Raw genomic sequence first — 24987 nt, forward strand, 5'->3', positions numbered from 1 at the left:
CACGACGCTTTCATAAAATTTCTGTGGGTCTAAGTATAACATTGACAGTGAGAGGTTTGTACAGTCAGCAGATTTCGATACTGCTATGTCTAACAATAGAGTACACGGCGTACTTATTCAACAATCTTTGCACAAACAATGAATTTCCCCGTTGCGTATCAACAATTGTGAACGGAAGTTCCCTCAAACGTAATAATTTAATATGGAATTTGATTCTGATAATACTGTATCATGTCGTATGTTTTCGTACGGAAGTTGAGGTAGCTGTTGCGTATTATGTTGAGCATAAAGGCAGCTGCATCGCGATCGGTAGCAGTCGGCACGAATCTGCCGCGCAAAAGCTTTATCGTTTGTCCACGGAAACAGGGCAACCCGGTATCAAGCATAAGGGAGACCAGAGAAATGATCGCCTCTTGGTAAGGTCTGCAAAAAGGAATCGAGAGATAAAAACCTTTATTATTAAAATGATCCCGCTGTAAGATGATGATAAAAATGTTGGTAAGCTCACCTCACAGCTAGGAAGGCTTGCACGCATAGTTCCATGAACCAACGGAAGGGCGCAGAGTCCATTTTACCTCCCATCACGAGCACCATTTCGTCAGTCAGTTTGATATCAGGCTCAAAACCTAGATTACCACCTGGTGAACTTTCGAACATGAACCCAAAATCGATATGTATAATATGGCCTTCGGTGTCTAGCATAATGTTGCCGTTGTGGCGATCTTTTATTTGCAAGAGGTACGTGATCACGCTGTAGGCGGCCATAGACCTCACAAAATTACGACGGACGTTTTGAAACTCTTTTGTTGTCTCGTCCCCGTAACGCGTGATGAAATACTGATGCATGTCTATGTCAGTCGTTCGACCAAGCTGGTCACGCGACGTTGCGTTCGGTACGCATTCTATAACACCGCACTGAAACATGCATAAATATTTTTTTACCAGGTTGCTGTTGTTAACATTGGTATTGGAAATTACTTACCCCAGGCGCTGTAGCTACTACTCTGTATGGGAACAAAAATAGATTTAGTCCAACTTTTTGGAATATATTCTTGAAAATACTGATCACTTGCAGAGCAAGCATATCTTGTCTAACATCGTCGCCGACTTTAAAAATAGCAGCCTGCCACGTCTCTTTCGTTGGCTCCCGCTTAATCTCTACTTTCCCATTAGCCGACACAGCTAACGCGATATTTTCTAATTCGTTAATTCCATACTTTTGTACTTTGAAACGCGCCAAAAATGGCGCTTTTGCGGCACTGTAAAATCATATCAGCACGTCAGATATACAGCTGGCGGATCGTTAGGAGAATATTACTCACCTCTGCATAGGAGTACCGCTTTTATAATCAATGTCGATGACCATAGCTTCGGGATTGGATGGTAAATAGCAACCAGGTTGTAGCTTGATCTGTGACAGAGCTTTCAAACACGCTGCTTTGCGATCAGGTCCTTTAGGATATTGTCTTATCTCGCCAGAAATATTCGTGATCTTCTCGAAAAATTCGAACTCCCTTTCGTAGAACTGTTTCGCTGGGCCGGACAACGAACCCAGAATACTTTTTACCAACGAGTCTAGTACATCGAAGAGAACAGGGTCCTTTATTTGTTTATCCTCGTCCATGTACATGTTCGTGTGCATGTTCCAAATTAATTGATGCGCCACTACCTGTATCCAATCAACAGGTATTGAATTTTGGAAACAATCGTCTATTTGGTTAACAATATAATAAATACCTGTGAACGTTTAGCAATCTTTTTGATAAACTCTATCACGTAGCCCATCGTATCGTGACGTACTGCTTGCACAAGTTGAGGTATGTAGAAAAGCACAGCATCTGCAGGGTAACTGCTTAGGACCTCTACTGCATACTGTGCAGAGATCGGATGATGAGGAAACTGACGCGAGAAGTATGCCAGTGCTTGAATGGGCGATACTCTTTCCCACGTTAACATGTACACCAACTGTAGCAGAAACGGTTGATTTAGAATTTTTTAAATCGCAAAAAGATGCCCAAAGCTTCGGGTTTGGAGCGTATCTTACCTCAGGTACATCGTTAAGTAACGTGTCCGTGGTAACCAGATATTGCAAAGCTTCCGGGACGTGCATGACCGGCACAGGTTTGAGATGCACCTGTACGCACACTTCCTTGATAATAATTTCGGAGTTCTTGAGCCGGACCGGTAAAAATACCGCGAGGACAGGGCTGATCTGCCACGCGAGTCGCGTGTACTCGCGCCATTTGTCATTCATGCCCTTGGCACGCCATTCGGCGATGCTCGATTCGCCAGGAAGCGCGAGCTCCTGCCTGCCACCAGGATTCCTCCAAACCTACATCAACGTACAGTATCAAAGAAAGACCAAAGAACCGAGTTACGAACGGAAACGTGAAATTAAACGTACTAATAGCATTTCGATCTCCACCGCCAGCAATTCCAGAATCAAATTTCGTTTCTTTATGTAGTCTTTCACGAAGACGTTGGCGTTCATGACACGCTTGCTACGATTGCTACGTTTACCCAGAGTATTGCTACTGGTGGACATAGGGACCGTATTGATCCACACGCTCGACGGCGTTTTCGAGAATTCGTTGTTCGTTGTGCCTAGAGACGTGCTCAGGGAGCCAATAGTCTCGCTATGCCCGAACCCGCCAGGCGTGTAAGACTGGGGCGTTAACATCTCGAATTCGCCTTCGTTACCGGTCATCACCAGATACTTTTTATCGCTGTGCATAACCTGCGACGCGACAAAGGATTATCGAGACTTCCGTGGACCAAGTTCCCAAGAGGCTTCCATGAAATTGATATTGCATACCTGCCAGAAACGTATGAGCGTGATCAAGTCCTCGCGCAGCTGGTCGAGTTCTTGCGTTGGCACTTGACGGTCCCGACAGAAGTAATCCAAACAGTTACAATAAACGCGTTCACGTAATACGTTTTTGCTCAACGTCCTGCGGACGAAACTCGTTATTCTACCGCTTACTCTCTACGCAGTACTATCATCCTTCACGATACCTTGGCAAAATGTCTCCCTGGAGGAGGAGCAATCCGCAAGAGAGCAGTTTAAAGCGCACACCGACGGCAGCAACGTGGCGACTCATTCCGGGTTCCTCGCCGGAAGCGCCAATGGTCATTGGCAGCGTACGGTGCAGCAAAGTGACGATCATGTCCACCGTCTCTTGACAGCAATACTTGGCAGTCTCGATCAACTCCACGATAAAGCTGACCCAGATCTCGTGGGGCTTGACGAGAGGAGGATTCGGGCCTAGTTTGCATCCCTCGTACACGGCCAGTGGACTGACCTCCTCTTCGTTCGGCGCAAACAGACCCATTCGTTTATCGACGGTGTACTGCCACGCGACAAGCATCTCTTGTAGAAAGCGTAGTTTGAGATCTGGTCGAACAGTGAGTATCCATTGCCAGCACTCGACCGCCGTGATCATGGACGCAGCAGTGAACAATTCGATCTGCGAGGAGGCGACCGTATGCAACAAACGCCTGTGTATTCCTGGGCAGAAAGATGAATGTATGAATACGTGTCGGGTATCGGTGAGGAAATAATTTGGAGAAAGTCATGAATTACCAGGCATAGAGATCAATAAGGCGGTAGCACGCCACAGAGCACTGCGATGCTTGAGTTCGTTACGATTACGACAGCTCATCCACACGGCTTCGATCAGCAAATCAATAACTTTGTTCCTGCTTTCTTCTAAAGGTATTTCAGTGGTGGTGGACTCTGTCTGCGCCAAGTAGAGTATACCAGCTATTTCTCCGGCGTATCGTGATCGCGTCGACATCATCGACAGCAGCCAGGAGCTGGCGCCCTTTGGACAACGCGGTCGCTTGTCCAACGAATTAGTCTGCAACACAGACGTTTAAGTTATGAACAAGGACTATTTGAAACTGTTCAGTGCAAGAAACGCAAGTCGTACGTTTGGCAAGGCGGACGTTGGAACAGCAAGATCCACAAATTCGAGGACAGAGTCCGTGGACAAGCACAGACCAGAGTGATGTTTCAGTCCAGAAGATGGTATCTGATTCACATACTCCTGCAAATGCGATCTGGTGGCCTGTGGCGCCCATTTCATAGCCTCCTGCACTATGCCCTTGCATCTCGCGGTAAAATCTTTCACGATTATCTGCACAAAAGAATACAGTTTCAAGCGTTGGACAATTTACGTACAGGATAATTCTGTACATACTTCTCTTGCTTCGGACGTGTCCATGAGTTCAATACTGTACGGTGTACTAGGAATTCGTAGAATCGGTGTTTCCTCGTTCGGATCAATTTGCAACGAGAAGGATAAAATCTGTAAGAAGAACGCTAGGGTATTCTACCTCTCTTCGATGTTCAATTATCTAGAGTAATGGGTACTCGTACCTGTAATATATCTAACATACTCCAAAGCACCTTGCAATTCCATAGAAGATGTGGAAAAGCGTCCACCAACGCGCTGAGATACTTGTCGGCTATTCGTCTGATTTGTTTATGAACGTGGTTAAAATGTACTAGCAGAAATTGAGCATGGTTCTCGAGTTGAGCTTCTCGCTTCTCATCCTTTGGCTTGCGTTGCATGGCGTCCTTAAATTTTACAAACACGGAATCGGCCACGCAGCACACGCACTGCCACATACCACTCTTTTCCTTCTGCAGATAAGTGTCGCACAGATACTCCATGATCGGTTGTAGGCTTGGCTGGGGACTGTTCTCCACCCTTAACGTTTCTAACCAATACACGGATAGCAAGTACGTGCATTGCGCGAACTGCAATTTCGTTACGTATTGCGATATGTCGTTGGTTCTGCGAAACAAAATATTCGATTGATTCGTCCCTGTCAAAACAATGTAGATAGAGGAATATTTACCGAGTGCTCAATTTTAGAATTTGATTCCTAAGCTCTTGCAATTCGGTCAGGGAGACGCTGTCGTTTCGTACGGCCGAGGTATATTGCAATTCTCTCATCTCGAACCGTGCACTGGTTTGCGAAATAAGATAAGGCGATTTAACAGCAATCTCCTTAACGCCCTCGTGCCATTCCGGAGGCCATAATCTCGATGCTTGGTCACTGGCGAAACCCATCACAACGCAATACAGCCAGAAGTCTTTGAAAAGTTTCAGAAGCCTCTTTTCTGGGTGCCTGATTGGCAAAAGTCTTCGTACTAATATGGCGATCACCGGGATCAGCACACCCAAGTTTCCCGCGCTACTCGCCGCCTTCTAATACACAATATTACAATTAAAACCAAAGAGAGTTCAATTCTGAGCCAATCTGCTAGAAAATCGACTTCTTTTTTCAATTTTTAACATCGAACAGTTAGTAATTACAAAATCGATTTTCCCCAATCAGTTCCAAGTATATAAATTCAAATTACCGCAGCGATAATATTGTTCGACACTTTGTCGCTAGCACGTTTGCCCTCTAGCCCCAGCTGAACGAAAAGTTCGAGCAAATGAAGCAGCAAATCATCCAATTCCGTTGCACCCTGTAGATTCGCTGCTATATTTGCAAGAGCGTTTGTGACCGCGTTAGCCACGTGGCAATACTGTTTGCGATCGTCGTTCGAGGCATAAGTTGCTGTGCTAGAGCCCAACGACATGGAGAACATTTCCATTATGTCCCCGTAAATCTGAAAAATATAATTTCATTCGTATTTTTTTCGTGATTCGACTATTCCGCCGACTAATTAGACAATTAAAACCCAACCTTTGCCTCGCATTTTGCGATTATCATGCAACCTAACTGATTGACTATTAGAAAATCGAGATCGCTCGGTGCACGGCAGAATATTTGCTGAAAAAATGAGAATATTGTGCGCATGGTCTTCGGCGTGTCTTTTAAAGCAACGGCAACATGTCCCAGCATGATTACAATGTTTTTTGAAATTAATTCGCTATTCGACTTCTCATCAGAATCGCTAAAAGCATTGAAACAGATCATTCAAGAATCACGGGAGCTCAATGTTTTTACATTTATATCCATACGGCGCATAGTATCGCAGACATTTTTCGAGGCAATATTGTGCACCGTATGGTAAAGCAACACGTGTAACTATACCCGTCGCATATATCAGCAGCGAACAATCTATTCGAGACACTGGCGACTAATGCCGGTACGCAGTCAGCGTTTACAGAATGAGCAGCTTCCAAAGCGATGCAAAGATTGCCAATAGCCGCATCGCGTAGCTTTTCAAAGGCCAGTTGTGCAGAGGATGTAGTTTCTTTGATGTCTTGTATCTCTTTCCCTTGAATAGAAACATTTGTTCCTTGATACTATCTGTGCAACAGTCACAGATTAAAGTCGAGAGCATTGATCTACCTTTTCCATGTTGGTGTCGGTGCAGTTTGAGAAGTATAGGCGATGGTACAACGAGAAAGTCCCGGAGATAATAAATAGAGGTGCTTGCTATGTTAGGAAACTTCTGTGCTAATTTTCCCAATCCTTCTAAACACACCATCAGCAGAGGCATATGCGCCAGCACCAATTTTGGCCCGTGATTAGAATTAATCTTTTCAACCAGACGGCCACACAAACTATCCGCACCTGCGAACAATCATGCTCGTGTAGACGGCAGTTCGGAAATCACCGACAGCCACGCAGCAGCTATCCATGAGTCGAATAGCTGTTAACTTTCAGAAATCTTTTCAAAGAACAAGGTGTCTCTGTGAAAATCGATCTCTGAACGACAATGCTCTAAAGTGCACAAAAACGAAATTAAACCAATGAACGGAACTTCATTGTTTGCTAAGAATCGAACAAACGGTTAGAATTAGGTAAGAAACTAGCATTTAGTGCAGTGGTTTCCAAACATTTTAAGAGACGTTAAATATGAAATATAATTTAAAGAGAGCCTCTGATTAAATAAAATAAACAATATTTGCTACTGAATGATAAAGATATTAATACACGGATAGAGATGTGTGAGTTATCTACAGTTTTCTGCACGATAAATATTTTTTTATGCCTCCCCCTCCTCTTGTTTGGAAAACGCTGTTTTAGTGGAATAAAAAAAAAATGTTGAAGGCCAGCTAGGTCAACGGGTGTATTCGTTAGTTAAAACTATTGAAAGTTATCGCAGATATAGGAAAGTCAATCGAAATACAAAGTAAGCTAAAATTCGAATACCCTCGCCGATCAGCATCGAACTGATATCTGCGAATAGCGCGGACAAATCATACTGGTCTCTCACTGGAAAAATAACGTAACAGATCTGTACATCCTAACGACATAGAAGACTTTTCGAAACAAAGGCCCTTCCAAGCATTTTGTTCCTCGGTAACGAAATAAAGGGTTAATCCAAAATACAGCGAATACAAATATAATGTCTTAAATAAACTAACTTATTTACACGTGCATTGGACAGAAGTACTTACGAAGAAGAATGAATAAAATTCAGGTGTACAAGTTCTAGTGATTGGTGGGGGGGGGCACAATGAGGATGGTTTATTTAAATCTCAGAAAACAAATTTCGTTAAATTAAAGCGGGCACTGCAGTATACATAATGGTTGATTAGGATTCCTTTTAATAATATTGCTAAACTACTTCGTTCGTTGTTTACTTTGGAGGAAATGCAGATGAAAGCAATATTTACAATTTTCATTGCGGATGCGTGTCTGAAAATGTCTAAATTCGTCCTTGGACTAACTCTTCGTTTCATTGCCGAAGAATACCGAAAACAAATAAATCGGTTGAAACGTTCGAGAAGAAAGAAACGAGAAATGCTTGGAAGCACATTTGTTTCGAATAATTATTTCACAGCAAGCAACAATTCAAATGATCATAGAAGAATTTGGTGATGATATGTAACGGAATAATTAAAATAACTCTACTTAATCATTGAGCGTATGTATAGGTCTTGATTTATAATTTTGTTTCTCTTTACCAGTTTCATCGCCGATTGCCCACACAAGTAGATCAACGCACGCAGAATTAGCCATTACGTTTACTTTAAATCTATTTACAGTTCGAAAATTAGTGTCCATGTCTTCGCGCTCGCTAGCGTCGTGCTGACGCGACTGTAATTCCGTTTGGCCCGATAAAAACAGTCCCTTCACAAACTCTTGCACGTCTCTCGTGAAAGGGGCAGGCAAATCGCGTTGATTTTGCAACAATTCTCGCAAAAGAGCGACCATTACTAGATTCATAGTTTCGTTAAACGTTCGATAGGGGAATATCTGCACCTGATCGGAACTGTAAATCTAAACAGATCGTGGACGATTAATAATAAGACAATGGCGGTACGAACGGTAGAACGCGAGACTTACTTGTTGAGCCTCTTCATCGAGGAACGTTAAGATTTCCTTCGTAAGTAGCTTCTTTGCCAGAGCTAACACGCTTTGTAAATGCACCACGCTAAACTGCATACCGGCTCTCCTTTCCGGGCTTTCGTTGCATCGCATTTGAGGGAACTGATTGAAGCTCGATCCGTATCTGCTAAAGAAGTACGTGGCTGGATCGTAGGGCACCGACGAGTACGATTGCAACGACGGTCGTTTAGCACAGGGGAATTCGTAATCTCCGGTCAGAAGACCCGGAGCATTATCAATGGCTGGATGAGGGTTTAGGTTGCCGCTCAAGGATCGGGGAATGATCGGCCGGAAGTTGGGAAAACTGTGTTGTTTCTTTTCTAGTGTTAAGTTCGTGTCTGCGTTTGCTGCGGAGGGGGGAGCTTCCGGTCTTGGGAAAATGCGACAAAGAAGAGGCGGATCCGTGCACGCGAAACGACCCATCGATCGGGCCAAACCGATCAACACCGGTACTATGCATTTGCACAATGACACTGGAATAAATAAAAGTGTAATTAGAATTTTATACGATATTTATAGTCTGTGAAACCTGTCTGTAAAGGACACCTACGCTTTGCTTGCATCCCTCTGCTGCCATTTTGATCTTTGTACCCTCGTATGAGGTTTGTCAATACTGTTAAAATTTCTACTTGGGTGGAAATGATCTCCTCGCGTGCAGGCTCGCATCTGACCGCGACGTCGCTGAGCAACGTGTTCAAGCAAAAACTAAAACGTTCCGCAACAGGTATACGCTCTGTGGGCGAACATCTGATCTCGTCCAGCCAAACTGCTTTGGGAAGACTGCGTAATAGCCGCAGAAGGTACGGTAATATTCGATCGCGATGTTGCAGACCAGATTCCAGAAAATATATCCCCAACGCGATGGACGCATCTTGACCCCTTTGGTCCAACCGGTATACACCTTGAGGAGATTCTTGTGGGCATAATTTGAACAATTGCATCACCTGCATTGACAAAAGAGACACATTTACGCTATTAAAAAAGCTATAAATTTATTTCTATCGGTTAATACCGATTACAGAGATTAGATCGTTAGATAAACAAGGCGATTACTGTTATCATAGTTTAGAATTAATTTCGATTTTATTTTGACCACCCGGTCGAAACGTCGTTCATTTTTTCGATTATTATAATTCAAAGAAAATTAGTCGTTCGTTAGATTTGCTAAAAAAATATAAATGGAAGTTAGTTTAGGAACGAATCTAAAATAGAATTCCATTTGGAGTAAATGTCTGAAAAAAACTCCAGGAAGATTATTAGATAACTCCCCTTGGAGTTATAAAAATCTAAAGATTAATAACATTGTGGCCAAGTGTCTCCTACATTTATGAGCAACAGGAATCTCCACTACTCACCAAATTTTACACTTCATTTTAGTTTTTACTCCAATTTATCCAGTTCCCTTATTTTACAAAATATAAATTGAAATTAAGGAGAAATTAATATAACTGTGTATCTTAACCCAGATTGGAATATATACAAATATTAGATTAAAGAGGAATTGCATTTAAACTGTTACTCTTCATTGAAACAACAAATGAATACATTTTTCAAATGTATGCTTGAATGGAATTTAACCAGTTCTTGCTTTTAGGTCCATAAGGTTCTTTCCACTTATGTCAATATTGATCCTATTTCTAAAATATGCGATTGGAGAAACGTGAATTAGTCTTTTCCAGTGGTGCCTATGTCTTTCAAAATATGATTTCTATCGTATTTTTTACGATTGTAATATGCATATTATACCGTGTATAATTATTATTAATATATATCGAGGGTGTGTCTCGTACATATGAATAATTAAAGTAATATATTCGACGACTTCTCGCTCATAATGTCGTGCGTGAAAAAACATTCCTATATACAGCGATTATTATGTCTGCGATTTATGACGGGTTCTGTTTTTTTGAAGAGTATGTGACATTAATTAACAGCCGCACATGTGCTATTAGTTGGAATGTCCTTCGAATTATATCACGAGATGACATATCAGGACGTCAGCTGACACATCCTTAAAACTAACCTAAATCTGGTCGGCCATATATTAAATATTAATATGTACGTAAATACCATTAAAAGATTTTTAAATCGACGTACCTTTTCCCATGGCGTAGGCTTGATCGCTGCTAGACATCTGGCCAAATGTTGGACGGTTTTCGAGAAAAATAACTTCTCGTCTGCCACCATTTTGCCCACTGTCCACTGGCTCCTCGATTGCTGTAAATATCGTCTGCTTGTCTCATTGACAGACCGCCTCCTAACGTTCGAGATATCGATATCTCGATATAAGTCGTTTATTTCGCGATATCGAAGTAGTTCGTTACCGTTCCCGCGTATTTATTGACGATGGAACTTTCTCGTCACATCTTTCTGTATTTAATCATTTAAATATTCGACAAATATTATTCAAATACGATTCAACTAGTGTAATAGTGAATAGTGTAAACCATAAATCAAATTCTTCAAGTTTATCGTTCATTTGGCTTTCCGAACCATGTGTGCAAAATTATAGTAACAATCAACAAAGTTAAATATTGCCATATTTTATATTACCATACCAGAACCAGTACTTCAAACGAAGAGCAATGTCTACTACCAGTTCGACAAAAATGTCGTAGTTTATTATAAATTAATATTTAAAAAAAAACGCGAATAAAAATTAATAAATTCATATTACAAAATATTTCTTGAGATTGCGAAAAGATTTACCATAGTTTCTAAATTCAGGCATGGTTTAGATACAGTTAACCATTCCCACGATCTCTTTTTCCAATTTTCACCAAGCTCGCTTCATGTACGGCTGCCTTAACGTTGAATAAATATATCACACTGCTAAATTCATTGATTTGTTCTGCTGCGCTGCTATTGGTCGGTCTGTTTCCGTCACCGACGCCACAGAAGAATTGGCCAATCGCAGCGTCCCTTTCAATGGTAGTGTACGTATATATTTAGAAGCGGAAACATTGCCCAGTCGCCCGTTTCCGTCTTCCTAGAGCTTGTCAGCCATTACAGCTCTGCTCACCGGTTCTTGCAGGGTAAGTTACTCTGAATATTTTTGGTCCTGAACACATAAATCTTTTCGTCATTCTCTGCAGAATCGTTTCAAAAGTAGTACGTTCGTACGCACAATTGTCGTAGAAGATTTCTTAAGCGCGTATTCTTGATCGCAGGTGTAACTGATACAGCTGACATAGTTTCCGAAAAATCGAAGATTGTCCTTACGGAACTGGTAGTGTGTCCGGGAGCAGATACTTCCAAACGTTCGTCCAGATGTATAACAATAGTTTTTCCAATCATACCAGGTACGCGATATTAAATAATAATCTTTTCATGCCGAATATAACGGGGCAAGATGTTTAACGATAAAACTGAGTAAATTTTTTTCCGCGATATCGGGTTTTCCACCATTTTGTTCGTGGCTACTCTTGACCGTTGATTTTACAGAGTTCGTTCGACCATGTTAAAAATTAGGTATTCGGCGTTTCGTAAGAATTCGTTTTTGCTATTTCGGGATCCGGTGAAACGAAATTTATGTACGTATTATTGTTGATCGATATTTTTGTAGTAAAATTAACTGCACTATGAAAAAAAAATGGCGATTTGATTATCCAATAAAAAGTTGCTGACAAGACATAAAAGCATACATATAGTATAAGTAGGGTTTCTTATACATTTTATACTCTACCGTCGTACAATGTGTCCCATTGCCTGCTTACGATACGCATCGTTGGTTTAAATTGCGGGTAAATTTGATGAATATATCGTTCGTTATCGAAAAATAATATTTTTTTATAACATTTTTCTGTGTAATTTTAAATGTTAAATGAAATTCAGGGACTGAATAAGACATTAATGATAAATGTATGCTGTACGGGTGTTATTTAACTTCCCTTCTCAAGCTAAATGGAAAAATATACAAATTTGAAGTCTGAATTCAATAAAAGTTCAATCTCTCGTCTCGAACCTTGTTTCAAATACATAAATTAGTAAAAACAATTCGAAAATTTCTCGAACATCCAGAATTTTCTATGGAAGCCAAGAATATTCTAGATCTTGTCTAGAAGGAATCTTAGTCCCGCGCTTGGTTCAATATCGGATTATTTGAATATTTTAAATATAATTTTAGGTCAAAAATTAGAAAGTTCAATCAGTGAATTCAGCGTCTAACTTGATTTTTTCGGATATATTTCTATTTTGAAATTCAAAGAACATTAACAAAATATTATTTTTCAGCATCGGTCGTATTTGCCAAATTCTCCAAAATATTTTTACAAAACGATATTAAATCTGCTTTGGTTTTCCTTGGTAGATTGTTAGAATATCATTATACAGTATAAAATTTTAATACATTGTAGAATAATATTTTGTAACGCATTAAAGAAGTGTCACATCCAGAATTATGACAAGTATTATGTTACCAAATATTTATCATGAAAAAGCATTAAACACAAATAATGAAACAATAAACAGTAATGTTATTCAAAGAAAGACAATTGTAAAAAATTATCTTCAACATTAAATGCATATTAAGTGTCCTTAAATGCTGTTTCATTAATTAACTATTATATTACTTAATATTTTATAGAACATTTTTACTTGTTCAAGTATCCGGAAGTAATATGTCACTTCTTTGGTTTCTATCTAAACTTTACCATAGTATCACTGCCAGTGGTCCGTGTTTTGTTCCTAAAATAATCAAGGAGCATTGTTAGCATTTGTCAGTTGCAATTTATAGAGTATTTAATGAATGCGATCTATACTTTCCTCTTATTCCTTTATATTTTTAACTTTTTTATTAATGTTTATTTTAAAACAATAAGATTTTACTAGAATGAAAAGACCACTGTTATGTTATTTCAATTAATTCATGCTTTTTTTTTTATACATTACATTTGCATTACTCTTAATCTTTTCTTTGTAATGAACAATCCATGTTGTATATAGAGGGTGTTCTGCCATCTTTGGGGAAAATTTTAATGGGAGATTCTAGAGACCAAAATAAGATGAAAATTAACAAATTAGTATCCTTGATTTTCATCTTATTTTGGCCTCTAGAATCTTTCATCAAAATTTTTCCCAAGGGTGGCTGAACAACCCTGTATAAAAGGTAGTTCAAAGTATGAATTGATAAGTACAGAAATGAAGGATAAATGCAGTTTATTAACACATTGAGTGTAGCATTTTAATGTACAGTGCATTTTTAAAATGTCTACCATAAATAGACTTCAATAATTGTAAACCTTTGAATAACTTTAATTAAGGGTAAAAAAGATATCATTTTCTCTAAAATTAATCTTATAATCACTAAGATTTTGTTGTGTATACAATTTAAAAAGCTATCCAGTTGTAAAAGTTTAAGATTATCATACAGTGTTTTTTTTTCTCTATACTAAAATTAAAACAAGTTATTAATTATTCTCTTATATAATATTAAAAATTGTTCTACATATCTTCTACGTATTGTGATGATGATCCAAATTTAAACAAAATATATGGATAATCCAGAGTACCTTAGGAGTGTTTGATGCAAATTAGAAGACAAAATAGTTCACTCAGCACTCAATGTGTTAATGGCTATTAGATTCCAGGTAGTTTCATTATGAAATGTATGGAACTGTGCTACTATTGATTTCAATAATGGTGGTAATTTTAAGATGGAATCTGATAGCCTTCTCATTGTAGTCAAAACAGTTACATCCACTATTGAGTATACAACACATGTTAGAAGCATTTTGTGAAAATGACTGATTACAGGTCCAGAGGAAATCGAGATTCTAGCAGTCGTAGCGGAGGTGGAACTTATTGGAACAGCCAGCAACAAACACAGAAGGAGAAACCATTGAAGAAGCAAATCCAGAGAAGGACACCTGGAGATCTACTGAAGAAACCTAACTGGGACTTATCCAAAATGCCGGTGATTATGAAGAATTTGTATATTCCTCACGTGAATGTCTTGAAGAGATCGACCGATGATGTTGCCAAGTACCACATTGGCAAAGAAATTACCGTCAAAGGCACCAACACACCGTCCCCGATTCAAGCGTTCGAAGAAAGCAACTTTCCAGATTACGTTATGGAAGAAATAAGGAAACAGGGTTTTGCTGAACCTACCGCGATCCAGGCACAAGGTTGGCCAATTGCACTCAGCGGCCGTGACTTAGTTGGAATTGCTCAGACAGGCTCTGGAAAAACACTAGCCGTACGTATTTTGCTATAATTCACAATTTTTTTATTCGTTTAATGTCTTGAATATTATGAATATCCTCTAAAATTTTCATCAGATTTGTTGGACTTGATATTGAAATTTTGGTAACTTGTACTATTATATAACACTGGTTTTTCCAAGTATTAATAGACGTGATACGTCTGTAATACATAATGTGATGATACTAATACTTTTTCGGAGCACCCGGATTTGAACATTTTTCTTTGAAGAATCATTTACAATTGTAACAAATAGCACTGCAATTGTGATAAATTATTCTTTGGTCACATATTCGCTTGACAACACTAGTGGTATTGCTCCTGAGGAAATTGATAGACAATATAATGCACTAATACCTTTATATCTAGAATTTAAAGTCTTACTCTTTTATAAAATTGAAATATATCATTCTTTAAAGTGTATTTCAATTAAAATTAAAAAATAAATTTATTAAATTAATATAATAACTGTAGAAACATTCTACAGAATATATAAGTAACACATTTACTATAGATCAACATGCTTTTACTTAATGTTAACTTATGATCAGAATTGAAAGTTAACATATACTGTTAGATTTGAAAAATATATATATCTATATATTATATTATAATTAATTTATGTACTAGATATGAAAAGGTTGAAACATATTTTTACTTATCAGTTTTATATTAAACCAATCTATTCTATTTATATGTATATGTCGATTATTCATTGGAAAAAAAATGTCATAGCGCATTTTTTAAGTTTGGAGCAGAACTGAGCGGTACAATCGATGATTTTAATCACTGAATTCTTTCATATTTATTAAATATTTGCTCATCGTTTTTTTTACTGCCCTTTGTTGAAACATCAGTAATTTTTTAAGCAAGACACATTTGCTTGCAAGTTAAGTTATCGAGGTGTAAATCTGGCAGAGGTTTTGCACAGTGTATTTCTTAAAGTACAGAAATAGTTTTCAAGTTGGAGCGTAGTGTAGTTGATGAGGTGTTTACCTATCATTCTGAGATTCTTTTTTTGGCGCAGGTTCGAGCTACGCTTACACGTTCGCTCGAGAATCGATCCCGCACTTGAGCAGATAAATGGACTGCCAAAATTTTAATATTAATACTCACGTTAACGAGAACACTTTGTGCATACGGTTTATTTTCGAAAACTGTTTATTATTACAGTTTTCCGAGTTTCACCGTTACCCTTTCAGCATGCTTTCAAGACTTGAAACATTTAAGAAAATGTGAAACGAGAAATATATTTTTTTTGTAACCACCAAACAGGACAGATCCTTTAAGAGAACATTGTTATCGATATTTTTCAGTATATATTACCAGCAACTGTACATATTAATAATCAACCACGTTTGAATCGAGGAGACGGTCCAATCGTTTTGATTCTCGCACCGACCAGAGAGTTAGCACAGCAAATACAAACCGTCGCTAGAGACTTCGGTTCCTCCTCTTGCATTCGCAATACTTGCATTTTCGGCGGTTCGCCGAAAGGGCCTCAGGCCCGCGATTTGGAACGCGGGGTCGAGATATGTATTGCGACGCCTGGTAGATTGATTGATTTCCTCGAGAAGGGAACCACGAATCTGCGCAGATGCACGTACCTCGTATTGGACGAGGCGGACAGGATGTTGGACATGGGATTCGAGCCACAAATACGAAAGATCATCGAGCAAATAAGACCCGACAGGCAGGTGCTGATGTGGTCCGCGACCTGGCCCAAAGAAGTACAGGCCCTTGCAGAGGATTTCCTTACGGACTACATTCAGATCAACATCGGTTCGTTGACACTGGCCGCCAATCACAACATTCGTCAAATCATCGAGATCTGTCAGGAGCACGAGAAAGAGACAAAGCTGTTGGGTCTCCTCAGGGAAATTGGCAAAGACCGCGGAAGCAAAATGATCATATTCGTGGAAACGAAGAAGAAGGTGGACGACATCACCAAGGCAATCAAACGAGAGAGTTGGCCAGCCATCTCTATCCACGGTGACAAATCACAACCTGAGAGGGACTACGTTCTGTCCGAGTTTAGAAACGGCAAGACGATGATCCTTGTGGCCACCGATGTAGCTGCTCGAGGCTTGGACGTGGAAGACGTGAAATACGTAATCAACTTCGATTATCCGAACAATTCCGAGGACTATATTCACCGCATAGGAAGAACCGGACGTTGCCAGAGCGCGGGCACTGCGTACGCTTACTTCACACCGAACAACGCGAGACAAGCTAAAGAACTGATCGCCGTTTTGGAGGAGGCTGGTCAAGTGATAAATCCACAATTGGCCGATTTGGCGAACTCGATGAAGAACCAGTACGGTAAAGGTCGCCAGCGTTGGAGTCATTCTCGCTCGAACAAGGACAACTCGGCTGGAAGCCCCAGAAACAACACCAGCCCGATTTCTTCGAACAACTGGCAGAGCCAGCACTCTCAAAACAATCAGCTCAGCCATAACAATCCCAACAACCAAGATAGAACCGTTGCGCGCCAGCAGAATGGGTATCAGAACAGTCGTCAGAACAGTTTCCAATCCAGTTATCATCAGCAACAGCAGCAGCAGCAGCAGCAACAACAGCACCAGCAGCAGCAGCAGCATCAACAGCACCAGCGACAGCCTAACGCCTACGCCAATAGTTGTCAAACCAGCAACGGAAACTACCAAGCTGGTTATCAGAACGCAAATATACCCAGATACCACGGTAGAACAGGAGGCTTTCAAGGTAGCCGGTACCATAATCGACAGAACGCATACAACGGCAATCAAACTGGTGGACAGAACGTGTACCCTATGCCATCTCCGTTCATGATGCCATCCGGCGGACACACTGATTCTGGGATGCAGAGTCTTGTGAATAACAAGTTCTTCCAGACAAATCGACCACCGCCTAACACCGGAGCTTGTGCTTACCAATCGATGGGCTACGGTCAGTTCCAAGCTGTGCCACCGTACAGTTATCCTTACCCGCCTACACCGGTGCAGCAGTGACGCTTTTCAAGGTATAAGTCGGTAAGAGTGCAGGCTAAGTAAGAGATCAGTTTTTCCTATCTACATTGGGCCCACTAATGTTTACGGTTTGTGTAGAAGGTTGGGTCTCCTTTGAATATATGCGTAATGTAATGTTTCTTCTTTTCTTTGTCATTTATTATTTTCTGGAATGGTGCCACTTTGACACACGCGAAGTCGAACGAAATTGTTTCGGTTGTTGGTACGCAACAAACAGAGTCAAAACGAAATCAAAAAAAAAAAGAAAAAGTATATTATTTAATTGGGGAAAAAAGATGAACTAGCACGAAGACGGCCATTGCGAGAGAAACAGAAAGAAAGAAAAAAAATTAAATGTTGTGCATTATTAATCACCGCGGCACATTCCAGTTGAGTTTTTTGAAGTAGTGGTAGTTATTTAGCGATGGTACATTGATATAATCATTACTGGATGTAGACTATGACCAGATATGTAGGCTTATAACGTGGTCATATCTCTAAAATAATAATTAATCTTCTTGCGATAACTATGTAAACGACATTTAATGCTTTCCTGAAATGCACGAAACATATAGAAGGGGGGTGGGTTAACGTTTTCATATTTGATAATTTATTTATATTTTGCATATATATATGTATGTACAGGCAATGCTCTTCAAAATGTAAGGCCTTTTGCATAAAAATTAAGCCGTACACCCGTTTTACAAAGCGCACGACGATATCGAATCGTGTTCTCTGTTCTGTAAACGAGACTTGGGTGTGTGTCTCTGATATAGGGGTGAAAGTAATCTCATAAAAAAATTAGAGCACGTCAATGGAGGATATCCAGCATAATTATATAGCGTACAAAAGCGAGTACTTGGAGAAGGAAAACTTGGGCTTTAGGGGACAACTTAAATTAAGCATGTAGTCACAATGGCTGTGTACCTCGGCGCAAAGTTTGATACCTTATTTTTATAATATATATCGAAAGTAATTTGTTGTTAAACCAACGAATGATTATACGAAGTAAAAAAAAGAGAAACATTGTTGTTTGATGTTTATGCAATTGGCCACTGAGTGGTCTTGTCCTCGCGCGCCCGTAACAAAGTAGGTACGCGCAAGGCTGGCCGCGATCGAATGAATTTAGTTGTACCTGTTTTTTAGTTCGCGCTCGTCGAAATTCTTGCTATTTTTTAGGGGAACGGTTCAAACTATCCGGGACACTTTCTATTGAAACGTTCAATGCGCTACGTAAACGTATTAACGCGCGTGGAAGATGTTAATTGTGTGGCAACGGTCCCAACCTTTATCGTTGCGGTTACCCGAAAAACGACTCTCGAGGAAATCTCACGTGGCAACAAAAATAAAACAAAAAAAAAACCAAAAAAAAAAACACGAGACACGAGACACGAGTTTTTGTGCCGTAGAATCGGGCACGAGCATGTTCGTCGACAGCGCATAGCAATTTTTTGCGGGCCTCCAGATTACTCTGTACACGTCACTACTCAAATAAATGAATAGTAGAAAAAGAGCTGAACAGAGAAGAATGCAAGACTCGAATACACTCGAGCAAGGACTCGTTTGCGAACGACATTATTGTGATAATTACATGTAACGCTTTCGTGAAACGGTCTCACAGTTCGTTACTTAATTACGCACAGTAGAGGAAAAAAAAAAAAAAAAATGTGAAGCAAGTACGTGTGCACACTACCGTTTTGGTCGGTTCGGACGCGTCACGCGCGTATTTACAGCGGATTCTGCTCGATAAGAAATTGAGGAACTTGACGATTCGTTTCTAGGTTCACATGTAAGTCTTTATATTCTTCTTTCGCCGTCTTATCATCGGACTTCAAAATGTAGGATCGCGAAGAAAGTTAGGTCATTCGCGGTATTCTTCTCTTTGCCCTTTGGACATTGTGAATGCTTACGCTCCTACTGTGTTAATCTGACTGCACACGTTGCGTGTCGGAGTGAATAGTGATATAATAATAGGATGCGTATGCTACGAGTATTGGAAAACTCTGAATACTCATATATTGCGTACGCCCTCTATTAAATCATCCCATAGTAAAATCTCCATTATTCGTACTGGAAGGGGTTGTAGAAAGCATGAATTACGGTTAAAAAAATACAAATAGATATCGGAGATGGACGCATCATTTTATTCGAATAACAGAGTATAAATTCGTTTCACAACTAAACTTGTAAATTTTTATTTTTCATTCATTATTCGAAATTTGTATCCAACTGGTGAATTCTGCTCATCTCTGGTAGTACCATAACGTAACTTAAACGTGTTTTACGTGCACGCTTTTGTGCGTCCTCTGAATTTATTGGACCGCACGCTCGAGTTTTGTTTCTATGTTAATACGAATAACTGGAATCGACAGGTCGTTGGCAGGGATGGGCAAAATTTTATTCGAATAATAGATAACGAGTAAAAACCAACTCATTTAATTCCATAATTAAAATTTTAATTTTTAAAGTTCGTTTCTTGTTGGTTCGAAATTTTCATCTAAACAAGAATTCTGCCTAATTTTGCACATTGGACACGAATAATCGAGATTTTACTGGATTTAGAATTTGTTTGTCTCTCTGAAATTGTTTCACTGTAGTTGATCAGAGGCTACCTTATCTCCCCCCTCCATGCCCTGGTCTAAAATGTTTTGATTTTGACATTTATCAAATAGCCTATTGAATTTCGCTAAACAATCGACTATCGTAATACTACCGTACTTTTAATTACATTACACTGCAAACATAGAACATATTACACATTTTCTATCGATAGTTGATACACCTGGGTGCACGCTGAGTCCATGCAGAATTATTCAGATTTATTTGGACAGAACGATAAAACCGAAACTATCCACCGGGTGGACGTTTGTTCACACCCAGGTAGCAGCAAAAAATCCTCTAAACTTTAACCCTTTGAACTCAGCCTGCGTCTTCTTTCGTGTACCAATCCGGAATATTAGCGAGTATCCCAAAACATGCATATCTTTCTTAACGATGAGTCTCTGGTATAGTCTAACATATAACATTTTAGGAAGTTTTACAATCGCGTTTGGCTCGAAACAGCAATGGTGGAACTCCCGTAACGTAGGACAACAAAGGGTTAATATTTTGTCAGTTTATAATGGAGCATATTAACATTACACTCTTCGGTTCTCAGTGAAGCAAATGTTTCGCAAAGTGCGTTTTGCATTTTGAAAATTGATAGTGGGTGTACGCGTAGCTCTGTGATATGTAAGATGTAGCATATTTATAGATCTACCTATTGTGCATCATGATTAAAATAAGGAACGTATCTTATCAGTTTTATACGTGGTATACAAATCATGTGATCCTAACGACGTGTACTGCGAGCGCTCGCTGTCTACTTTAGGGAAAGAGGAACAAAAGTTGTTGAAGCAAAAAGACCAGTATTTCCTTTCTTTGTGTTTGCCATGCGAATTCGTCTGCTGCCAGAGTGAAGAGAAAGAGAGAGAGAGAAGGAATCGAAGAATGAAACGTGTATTATTTCTGTTTAGAATTCTCCTTCTTGAGTATTTATGGAAATTTGAGTTTATCATAATATAGTCTATGACGAATTCATTTAATGAGCGTGTATAAAATTGTGCACAGGATATATTTACTTTCCTCCTTTGCTTTTGTACTGTGAATCTGTTCTTTTTGTACGTTTGTCTGCTTGTTAAGATATAGTCTTCTAATATTTGCGTGTTTATCGCTAAATGGGAGTAATCTTTATAAAAGTTTAATAATGCACTGCTATCAGTTTTTTTTTTTTTTTTTTGTTAATATGTTCGTATTTTCTTCTTTTTTTTATTCATATCAGCGGTCATTCATAAATCCTGTGTTCGTTATTAATTGTACTAGATAGAAACATCGGGGAACCTGTTAGATATGAATTTTTTCCCTCGCGCGACAGGATATACAATGAACTTATTTCCGGGAAACAAAGTCGTATCCTCGGTGATCGCTTCTTTCCTGCTAGTCGACAATTTTAGTTTGTATTATATCCCCCCCTTTTGTTATTTCATTACTGTACACCTTTTCGATCAAATCTCTGCGGTGATTTGTAATTTAACGAGGTCAGGTATCTTAAGTTATTTGCGCAATATTCCCAAAAAAGTCTTGCCCTGTTATTGTTACAAATTGAAGAAGAAAGAATTTAAGTGCGTTCGAGAACAAAACTCTGCAACATAAGTGAACTTGAATGCCCTCTTGGTCAAATACGTTTCTAGTAAACTATCGTTTTCTGTCAGTTTCCAACGGCGATTGCGAACGTTGAATAACGGAGGAATAGTTTTGAAGATTTTTCTGACACGCCTTCTTGTCAAAGGGTTCAAAATATTCTCGTGGTGTTTTCACGCTTGTATCAAGCACTGTCCAAATCATACACTAGCTGTTCGGTTGAACGGAATCTTGTATTTATTCGCGTCCTATCTGTTGCTTTATTTTTTTTTTTTTTTTTCGATAAAAAGAAAAAAAAAAAGGTTCGTAACGACAATTGGCACAGTTTTTTCCGCTTTCGCGTGCTGAAAAATCGTTGATGACTAATAGCTTCGGGAACACGAGTACCTTTTTAATGATTAATGCTGAACGCTGTGATATCGCGTACATAAACATTTTTATTATTATAAACGTAAATGTGCATATTGTAATGTTAAAGAGTACTATTCTCCTTTATATGTGAAGACTGAATCTCGCCAACTTATACACAAGTTTAGCAGCCACAGATACGTTCGTATACTGTAGACTACAAAATAGACTATTTGTATATTATTAATTATAACAATATGTTTTACGTGGGTAGTGCCGTATGGGACGGTACTATTATGTTAGTTCGATAACGGGTGCGTGTTCGTATTGTGCATTTTATTGAGAGCTAGTAACCGGTGCATCGTGACGAGAATAGTTTACACGAGTCCCGTTTCCTTTTACAGTTTTCGTCTAATTCAAGTCGAAGGGTAGTTCAATTGGAAACGTTCATTTCATTTTCAATTACTTGCCACGTTTATTGTTTTTTTCGATTTAATTGTTAAATCGTTCGTGAAAAGAGGACGTTACAACAACACAAATCCGTTTCATGGTAGTTCCTATATTGCATTCTTCTTTGTAACGTGAATGGGTTGCAGCTTAAATTTTGCAGATGAGTTGAAGAGCTTTTTACTTCGATGCGTATTACATTTTTGTTTGTTTGATCGAAAAAGAAATTTAACAATATTTTATTCGTGTAGTTACATGTGTGCATTGCCGAATCTGTTATTATTATTTTGCGACCGTATCTCAGTTCTTACTGTAAGTTGCTATCTTCCGTACATAGCTGGGGAAATGTACCATAAATTGTTGATCATTTTTAACAACGATCGGAGATCAGTGCGTTTCTGCATTGATAAGAATTGTAAACAAAACATTCTTCTACTACGATCCAATGTTTTGTATCGTAACGGGGAAGAGAATGTGACACGAAGATCAAAGTTAGGAGAACTAAATTTGTAACGTCATTTTTATTATGCACTCGATAATGTTATACTCTATTTTCTAATTGTCAAAATAAGCGTGATCTTTTTTTTTTTCTTTTTTTTTTTCTCTCCTTTAAATTTAGTTTTTCCTAATGTCGAATGTAGACTTGTTAGTGTATATATGAATGTTGAACACTGCACACTGTACGACAACAAAATTACTGTGTAAATGTTTTTGCAAAACTGTGAATCCAATACAGTAATTTATGTGTTTATGATTTTATGTAATGCGCCTCGTAATGATGGTACACATTTAAGCCTGGACTATTCAAACGAAGAACAATGTCTTTATTCGATCTTGGTGTGTGCTGAGATCTTTGAATTAACAAATCTTATCCACCGTATCTAAACTTCAACAGTTTAAGTATGAAGCTCATAGTGTATTGAGTTGATAAGTGGGTGCACAGAATAACATTGTTTCCTACAACTGTATACATTATAGAAATTGATTTTTCAATGTTCAACTGCGCGAACATTGTAATGTTTATTAGTCCTGCGTACACCTGATTTTATAATTATTGTATTCTTATAGCGATATTCAACTTTTATAATTACTTGTCTTATAATTGAGTAGTTGGAAAAGGGACTTCCCTGTATTTTGTGTATATCTTAACTCTTTTGCTAAAACCTGATACGACTAAACGAGAACTATCAATTTCCTTTATTAAATCTAGTAGCAAAAGGGTTGAAGGCACGAAATTCTGAATACATACCGCTCCCTGGTATAACAGGGAGCAAATATCAGTTACAGGTTTGTTCTTTTTACAAACGTTCGCATTTTTCGTAATTGTTCTCCGAATGGTAAAATACGCATCCGTTGTACTTTGTTTTATTTTCTTTTCAGAGCACATTATATTTACATCCAAAATATATCTGAACGTATATTTGGAGTAACAGGTTATTCGAGCTGACCTGTAATGACGTTAATTTATGCGGAGTTTGTGAACAAAAAAAGGCGAAGCGTAAGAAGTGAAAATAAGATTTTGGACACGAATCATCGAAGCAAACGTAAAAATTATAACACGTATAGGAATTACATGATCACGGGGAAACGCAGTACAGCACGGTAGACTTCCTGTTGTTGTAATAGTTCATTTGTTGACGCATCTGTTCTGAACGCGCATTAGGAGGAGAAAGAGGAAAGAAAATGAGTAGTTCGAAAGACGCTAATAATGTAGTGTGCTAAATTATATGGGAAGAGATGAGAACGTAATGATTTAGTATGCATGATTTCAAGCGATATTGAAAGCAGAAATCGAGATATCAGGCCGCTGGTGTCGGGAAAAGGTATACAATACAAAATATAATAATGTATTTTGTCATTACGGCTTCATTGAGTCATCGCGCCTTACAATATGAAAGAGCTCGGCCAATGTCCAAGACGTGTATACAAGATTTCAAATAACACTCTTAGATTAAATATAAAAACCGCTCCTTGGTCGTCCTCGGGTAAATTGAAACAAGCGTTTGCAAATTGTTTTAACTGCAGCAGAGAAGACGGCATACAACTGTATTTCTATTCTTGATTAAGAGTATACAAGAGACACGTTAAGGATATACATTTATGTCAATTTTACCGCGCAAGAACGCATTTATCGATTATTTATACATATGTATATAACATGTCTGTATATATTTATGTATACACGCATTATTTTGAAGGAAAAATGTTCTTTCAGAAGATGTAAATCATAGAATATTCTCTACAATGATAATCGCCTATCGCGTTATTAACAGATTCATTGCTGCCTTTACATTTGATTTATCTCATTAATGACTGTGTAATAGAATGCATAAAGATATCACAAGAGTATGCTTTTGCCATGGTAAACTTGGCAATGAATGTGTTAAGGATGACAAGTAATCTAGCCGAAATTGTTCAATCGTTAACTGCGGGCTCTTGGTGAGTTCATGGATGTCGCATTGAAACGAACATCTTTTCTTTTTTGTGATACAGGTATATTCAAAAACTTTTCAAA

The 24987-nt window shown here is 38.8% G+C and overlaps 2 protein-coding genes across 2 annotated transcripts; one reads left to right on the forward strand and one right to left on the reverse strand.

The window, feature by feature from the left end:
* Positions 1–182: 182 nt before the first annotated feature.
* LOC122396487 (phosphatidylinositol 4-kinase alpha) lies at positions 183–10776 on the reverse strand. Its single transcript, XM_043394956.1, is given in 23 exon segments — positions 183–423; positions 509–915; positions 983–1259; positions 1323–1669; positions 1738–1965; positions 2045–2332; positions 2405–2737; positions 2816–2951; positions 3016–3508; positions 3584–3702; positions 3736–3860; positions 3957–4139; positions 4203–4310; positions 4382–4802; positions 4867–5219; positions 5375–5629; positions 5707–5917; positions 6058–6266; positions 6269–6543; positions 7884–8199; positions 8266–8780; positions 8858–9251; positions 10405–10776. Coding segments are annotated over 23 exon segments (6309 nt in total). The 5' UTR covers positions 10495–10776; the 3' UTR covers positions 183–197.
* A 507-nt stretch (positions 10777–11283) lies between these two features.
* LOC122396508 (DEAD-box ATP-dependent RNA helicase 20-like) lies at positions 11284–24717 on the forward strand. Its single transcript, XM_043394995.1, has 4 exons — positions 11284–11342; positions 11478–11609; positions 14062–14506; positions 15828–24717. Exons 2-4 carry the CDS (start codon positions 11578–11580, stop codon positions 17499–17501), a joined length of 2151 nt encoding a protein of 716 aa, XP_043250930.1. The 5' UTR covers positions 11284–11342; positions 11478–11577; the 3' UTR covers positions 17502–24717.
* The last annotated feature ends 270 nt before the right edge of the window (positions 24718–24987 follow it).

Source organism: Colletes gigas, unplaced genomic scaffold, assembly GCF_013123115.1.
Source record: "Colletes gigas isolate AHSC1104 unplaced genomic scaffold, ASM1312311v1 Colletes_gigas_Sc00007, whole genome shotgun sequence".
NCBI classification, from domain to species: Eukaryota; Metazoa; Arthropoda; class Insecta; order Hymenoptera; family Colletidae; genus Colletes; species Colletes gigas.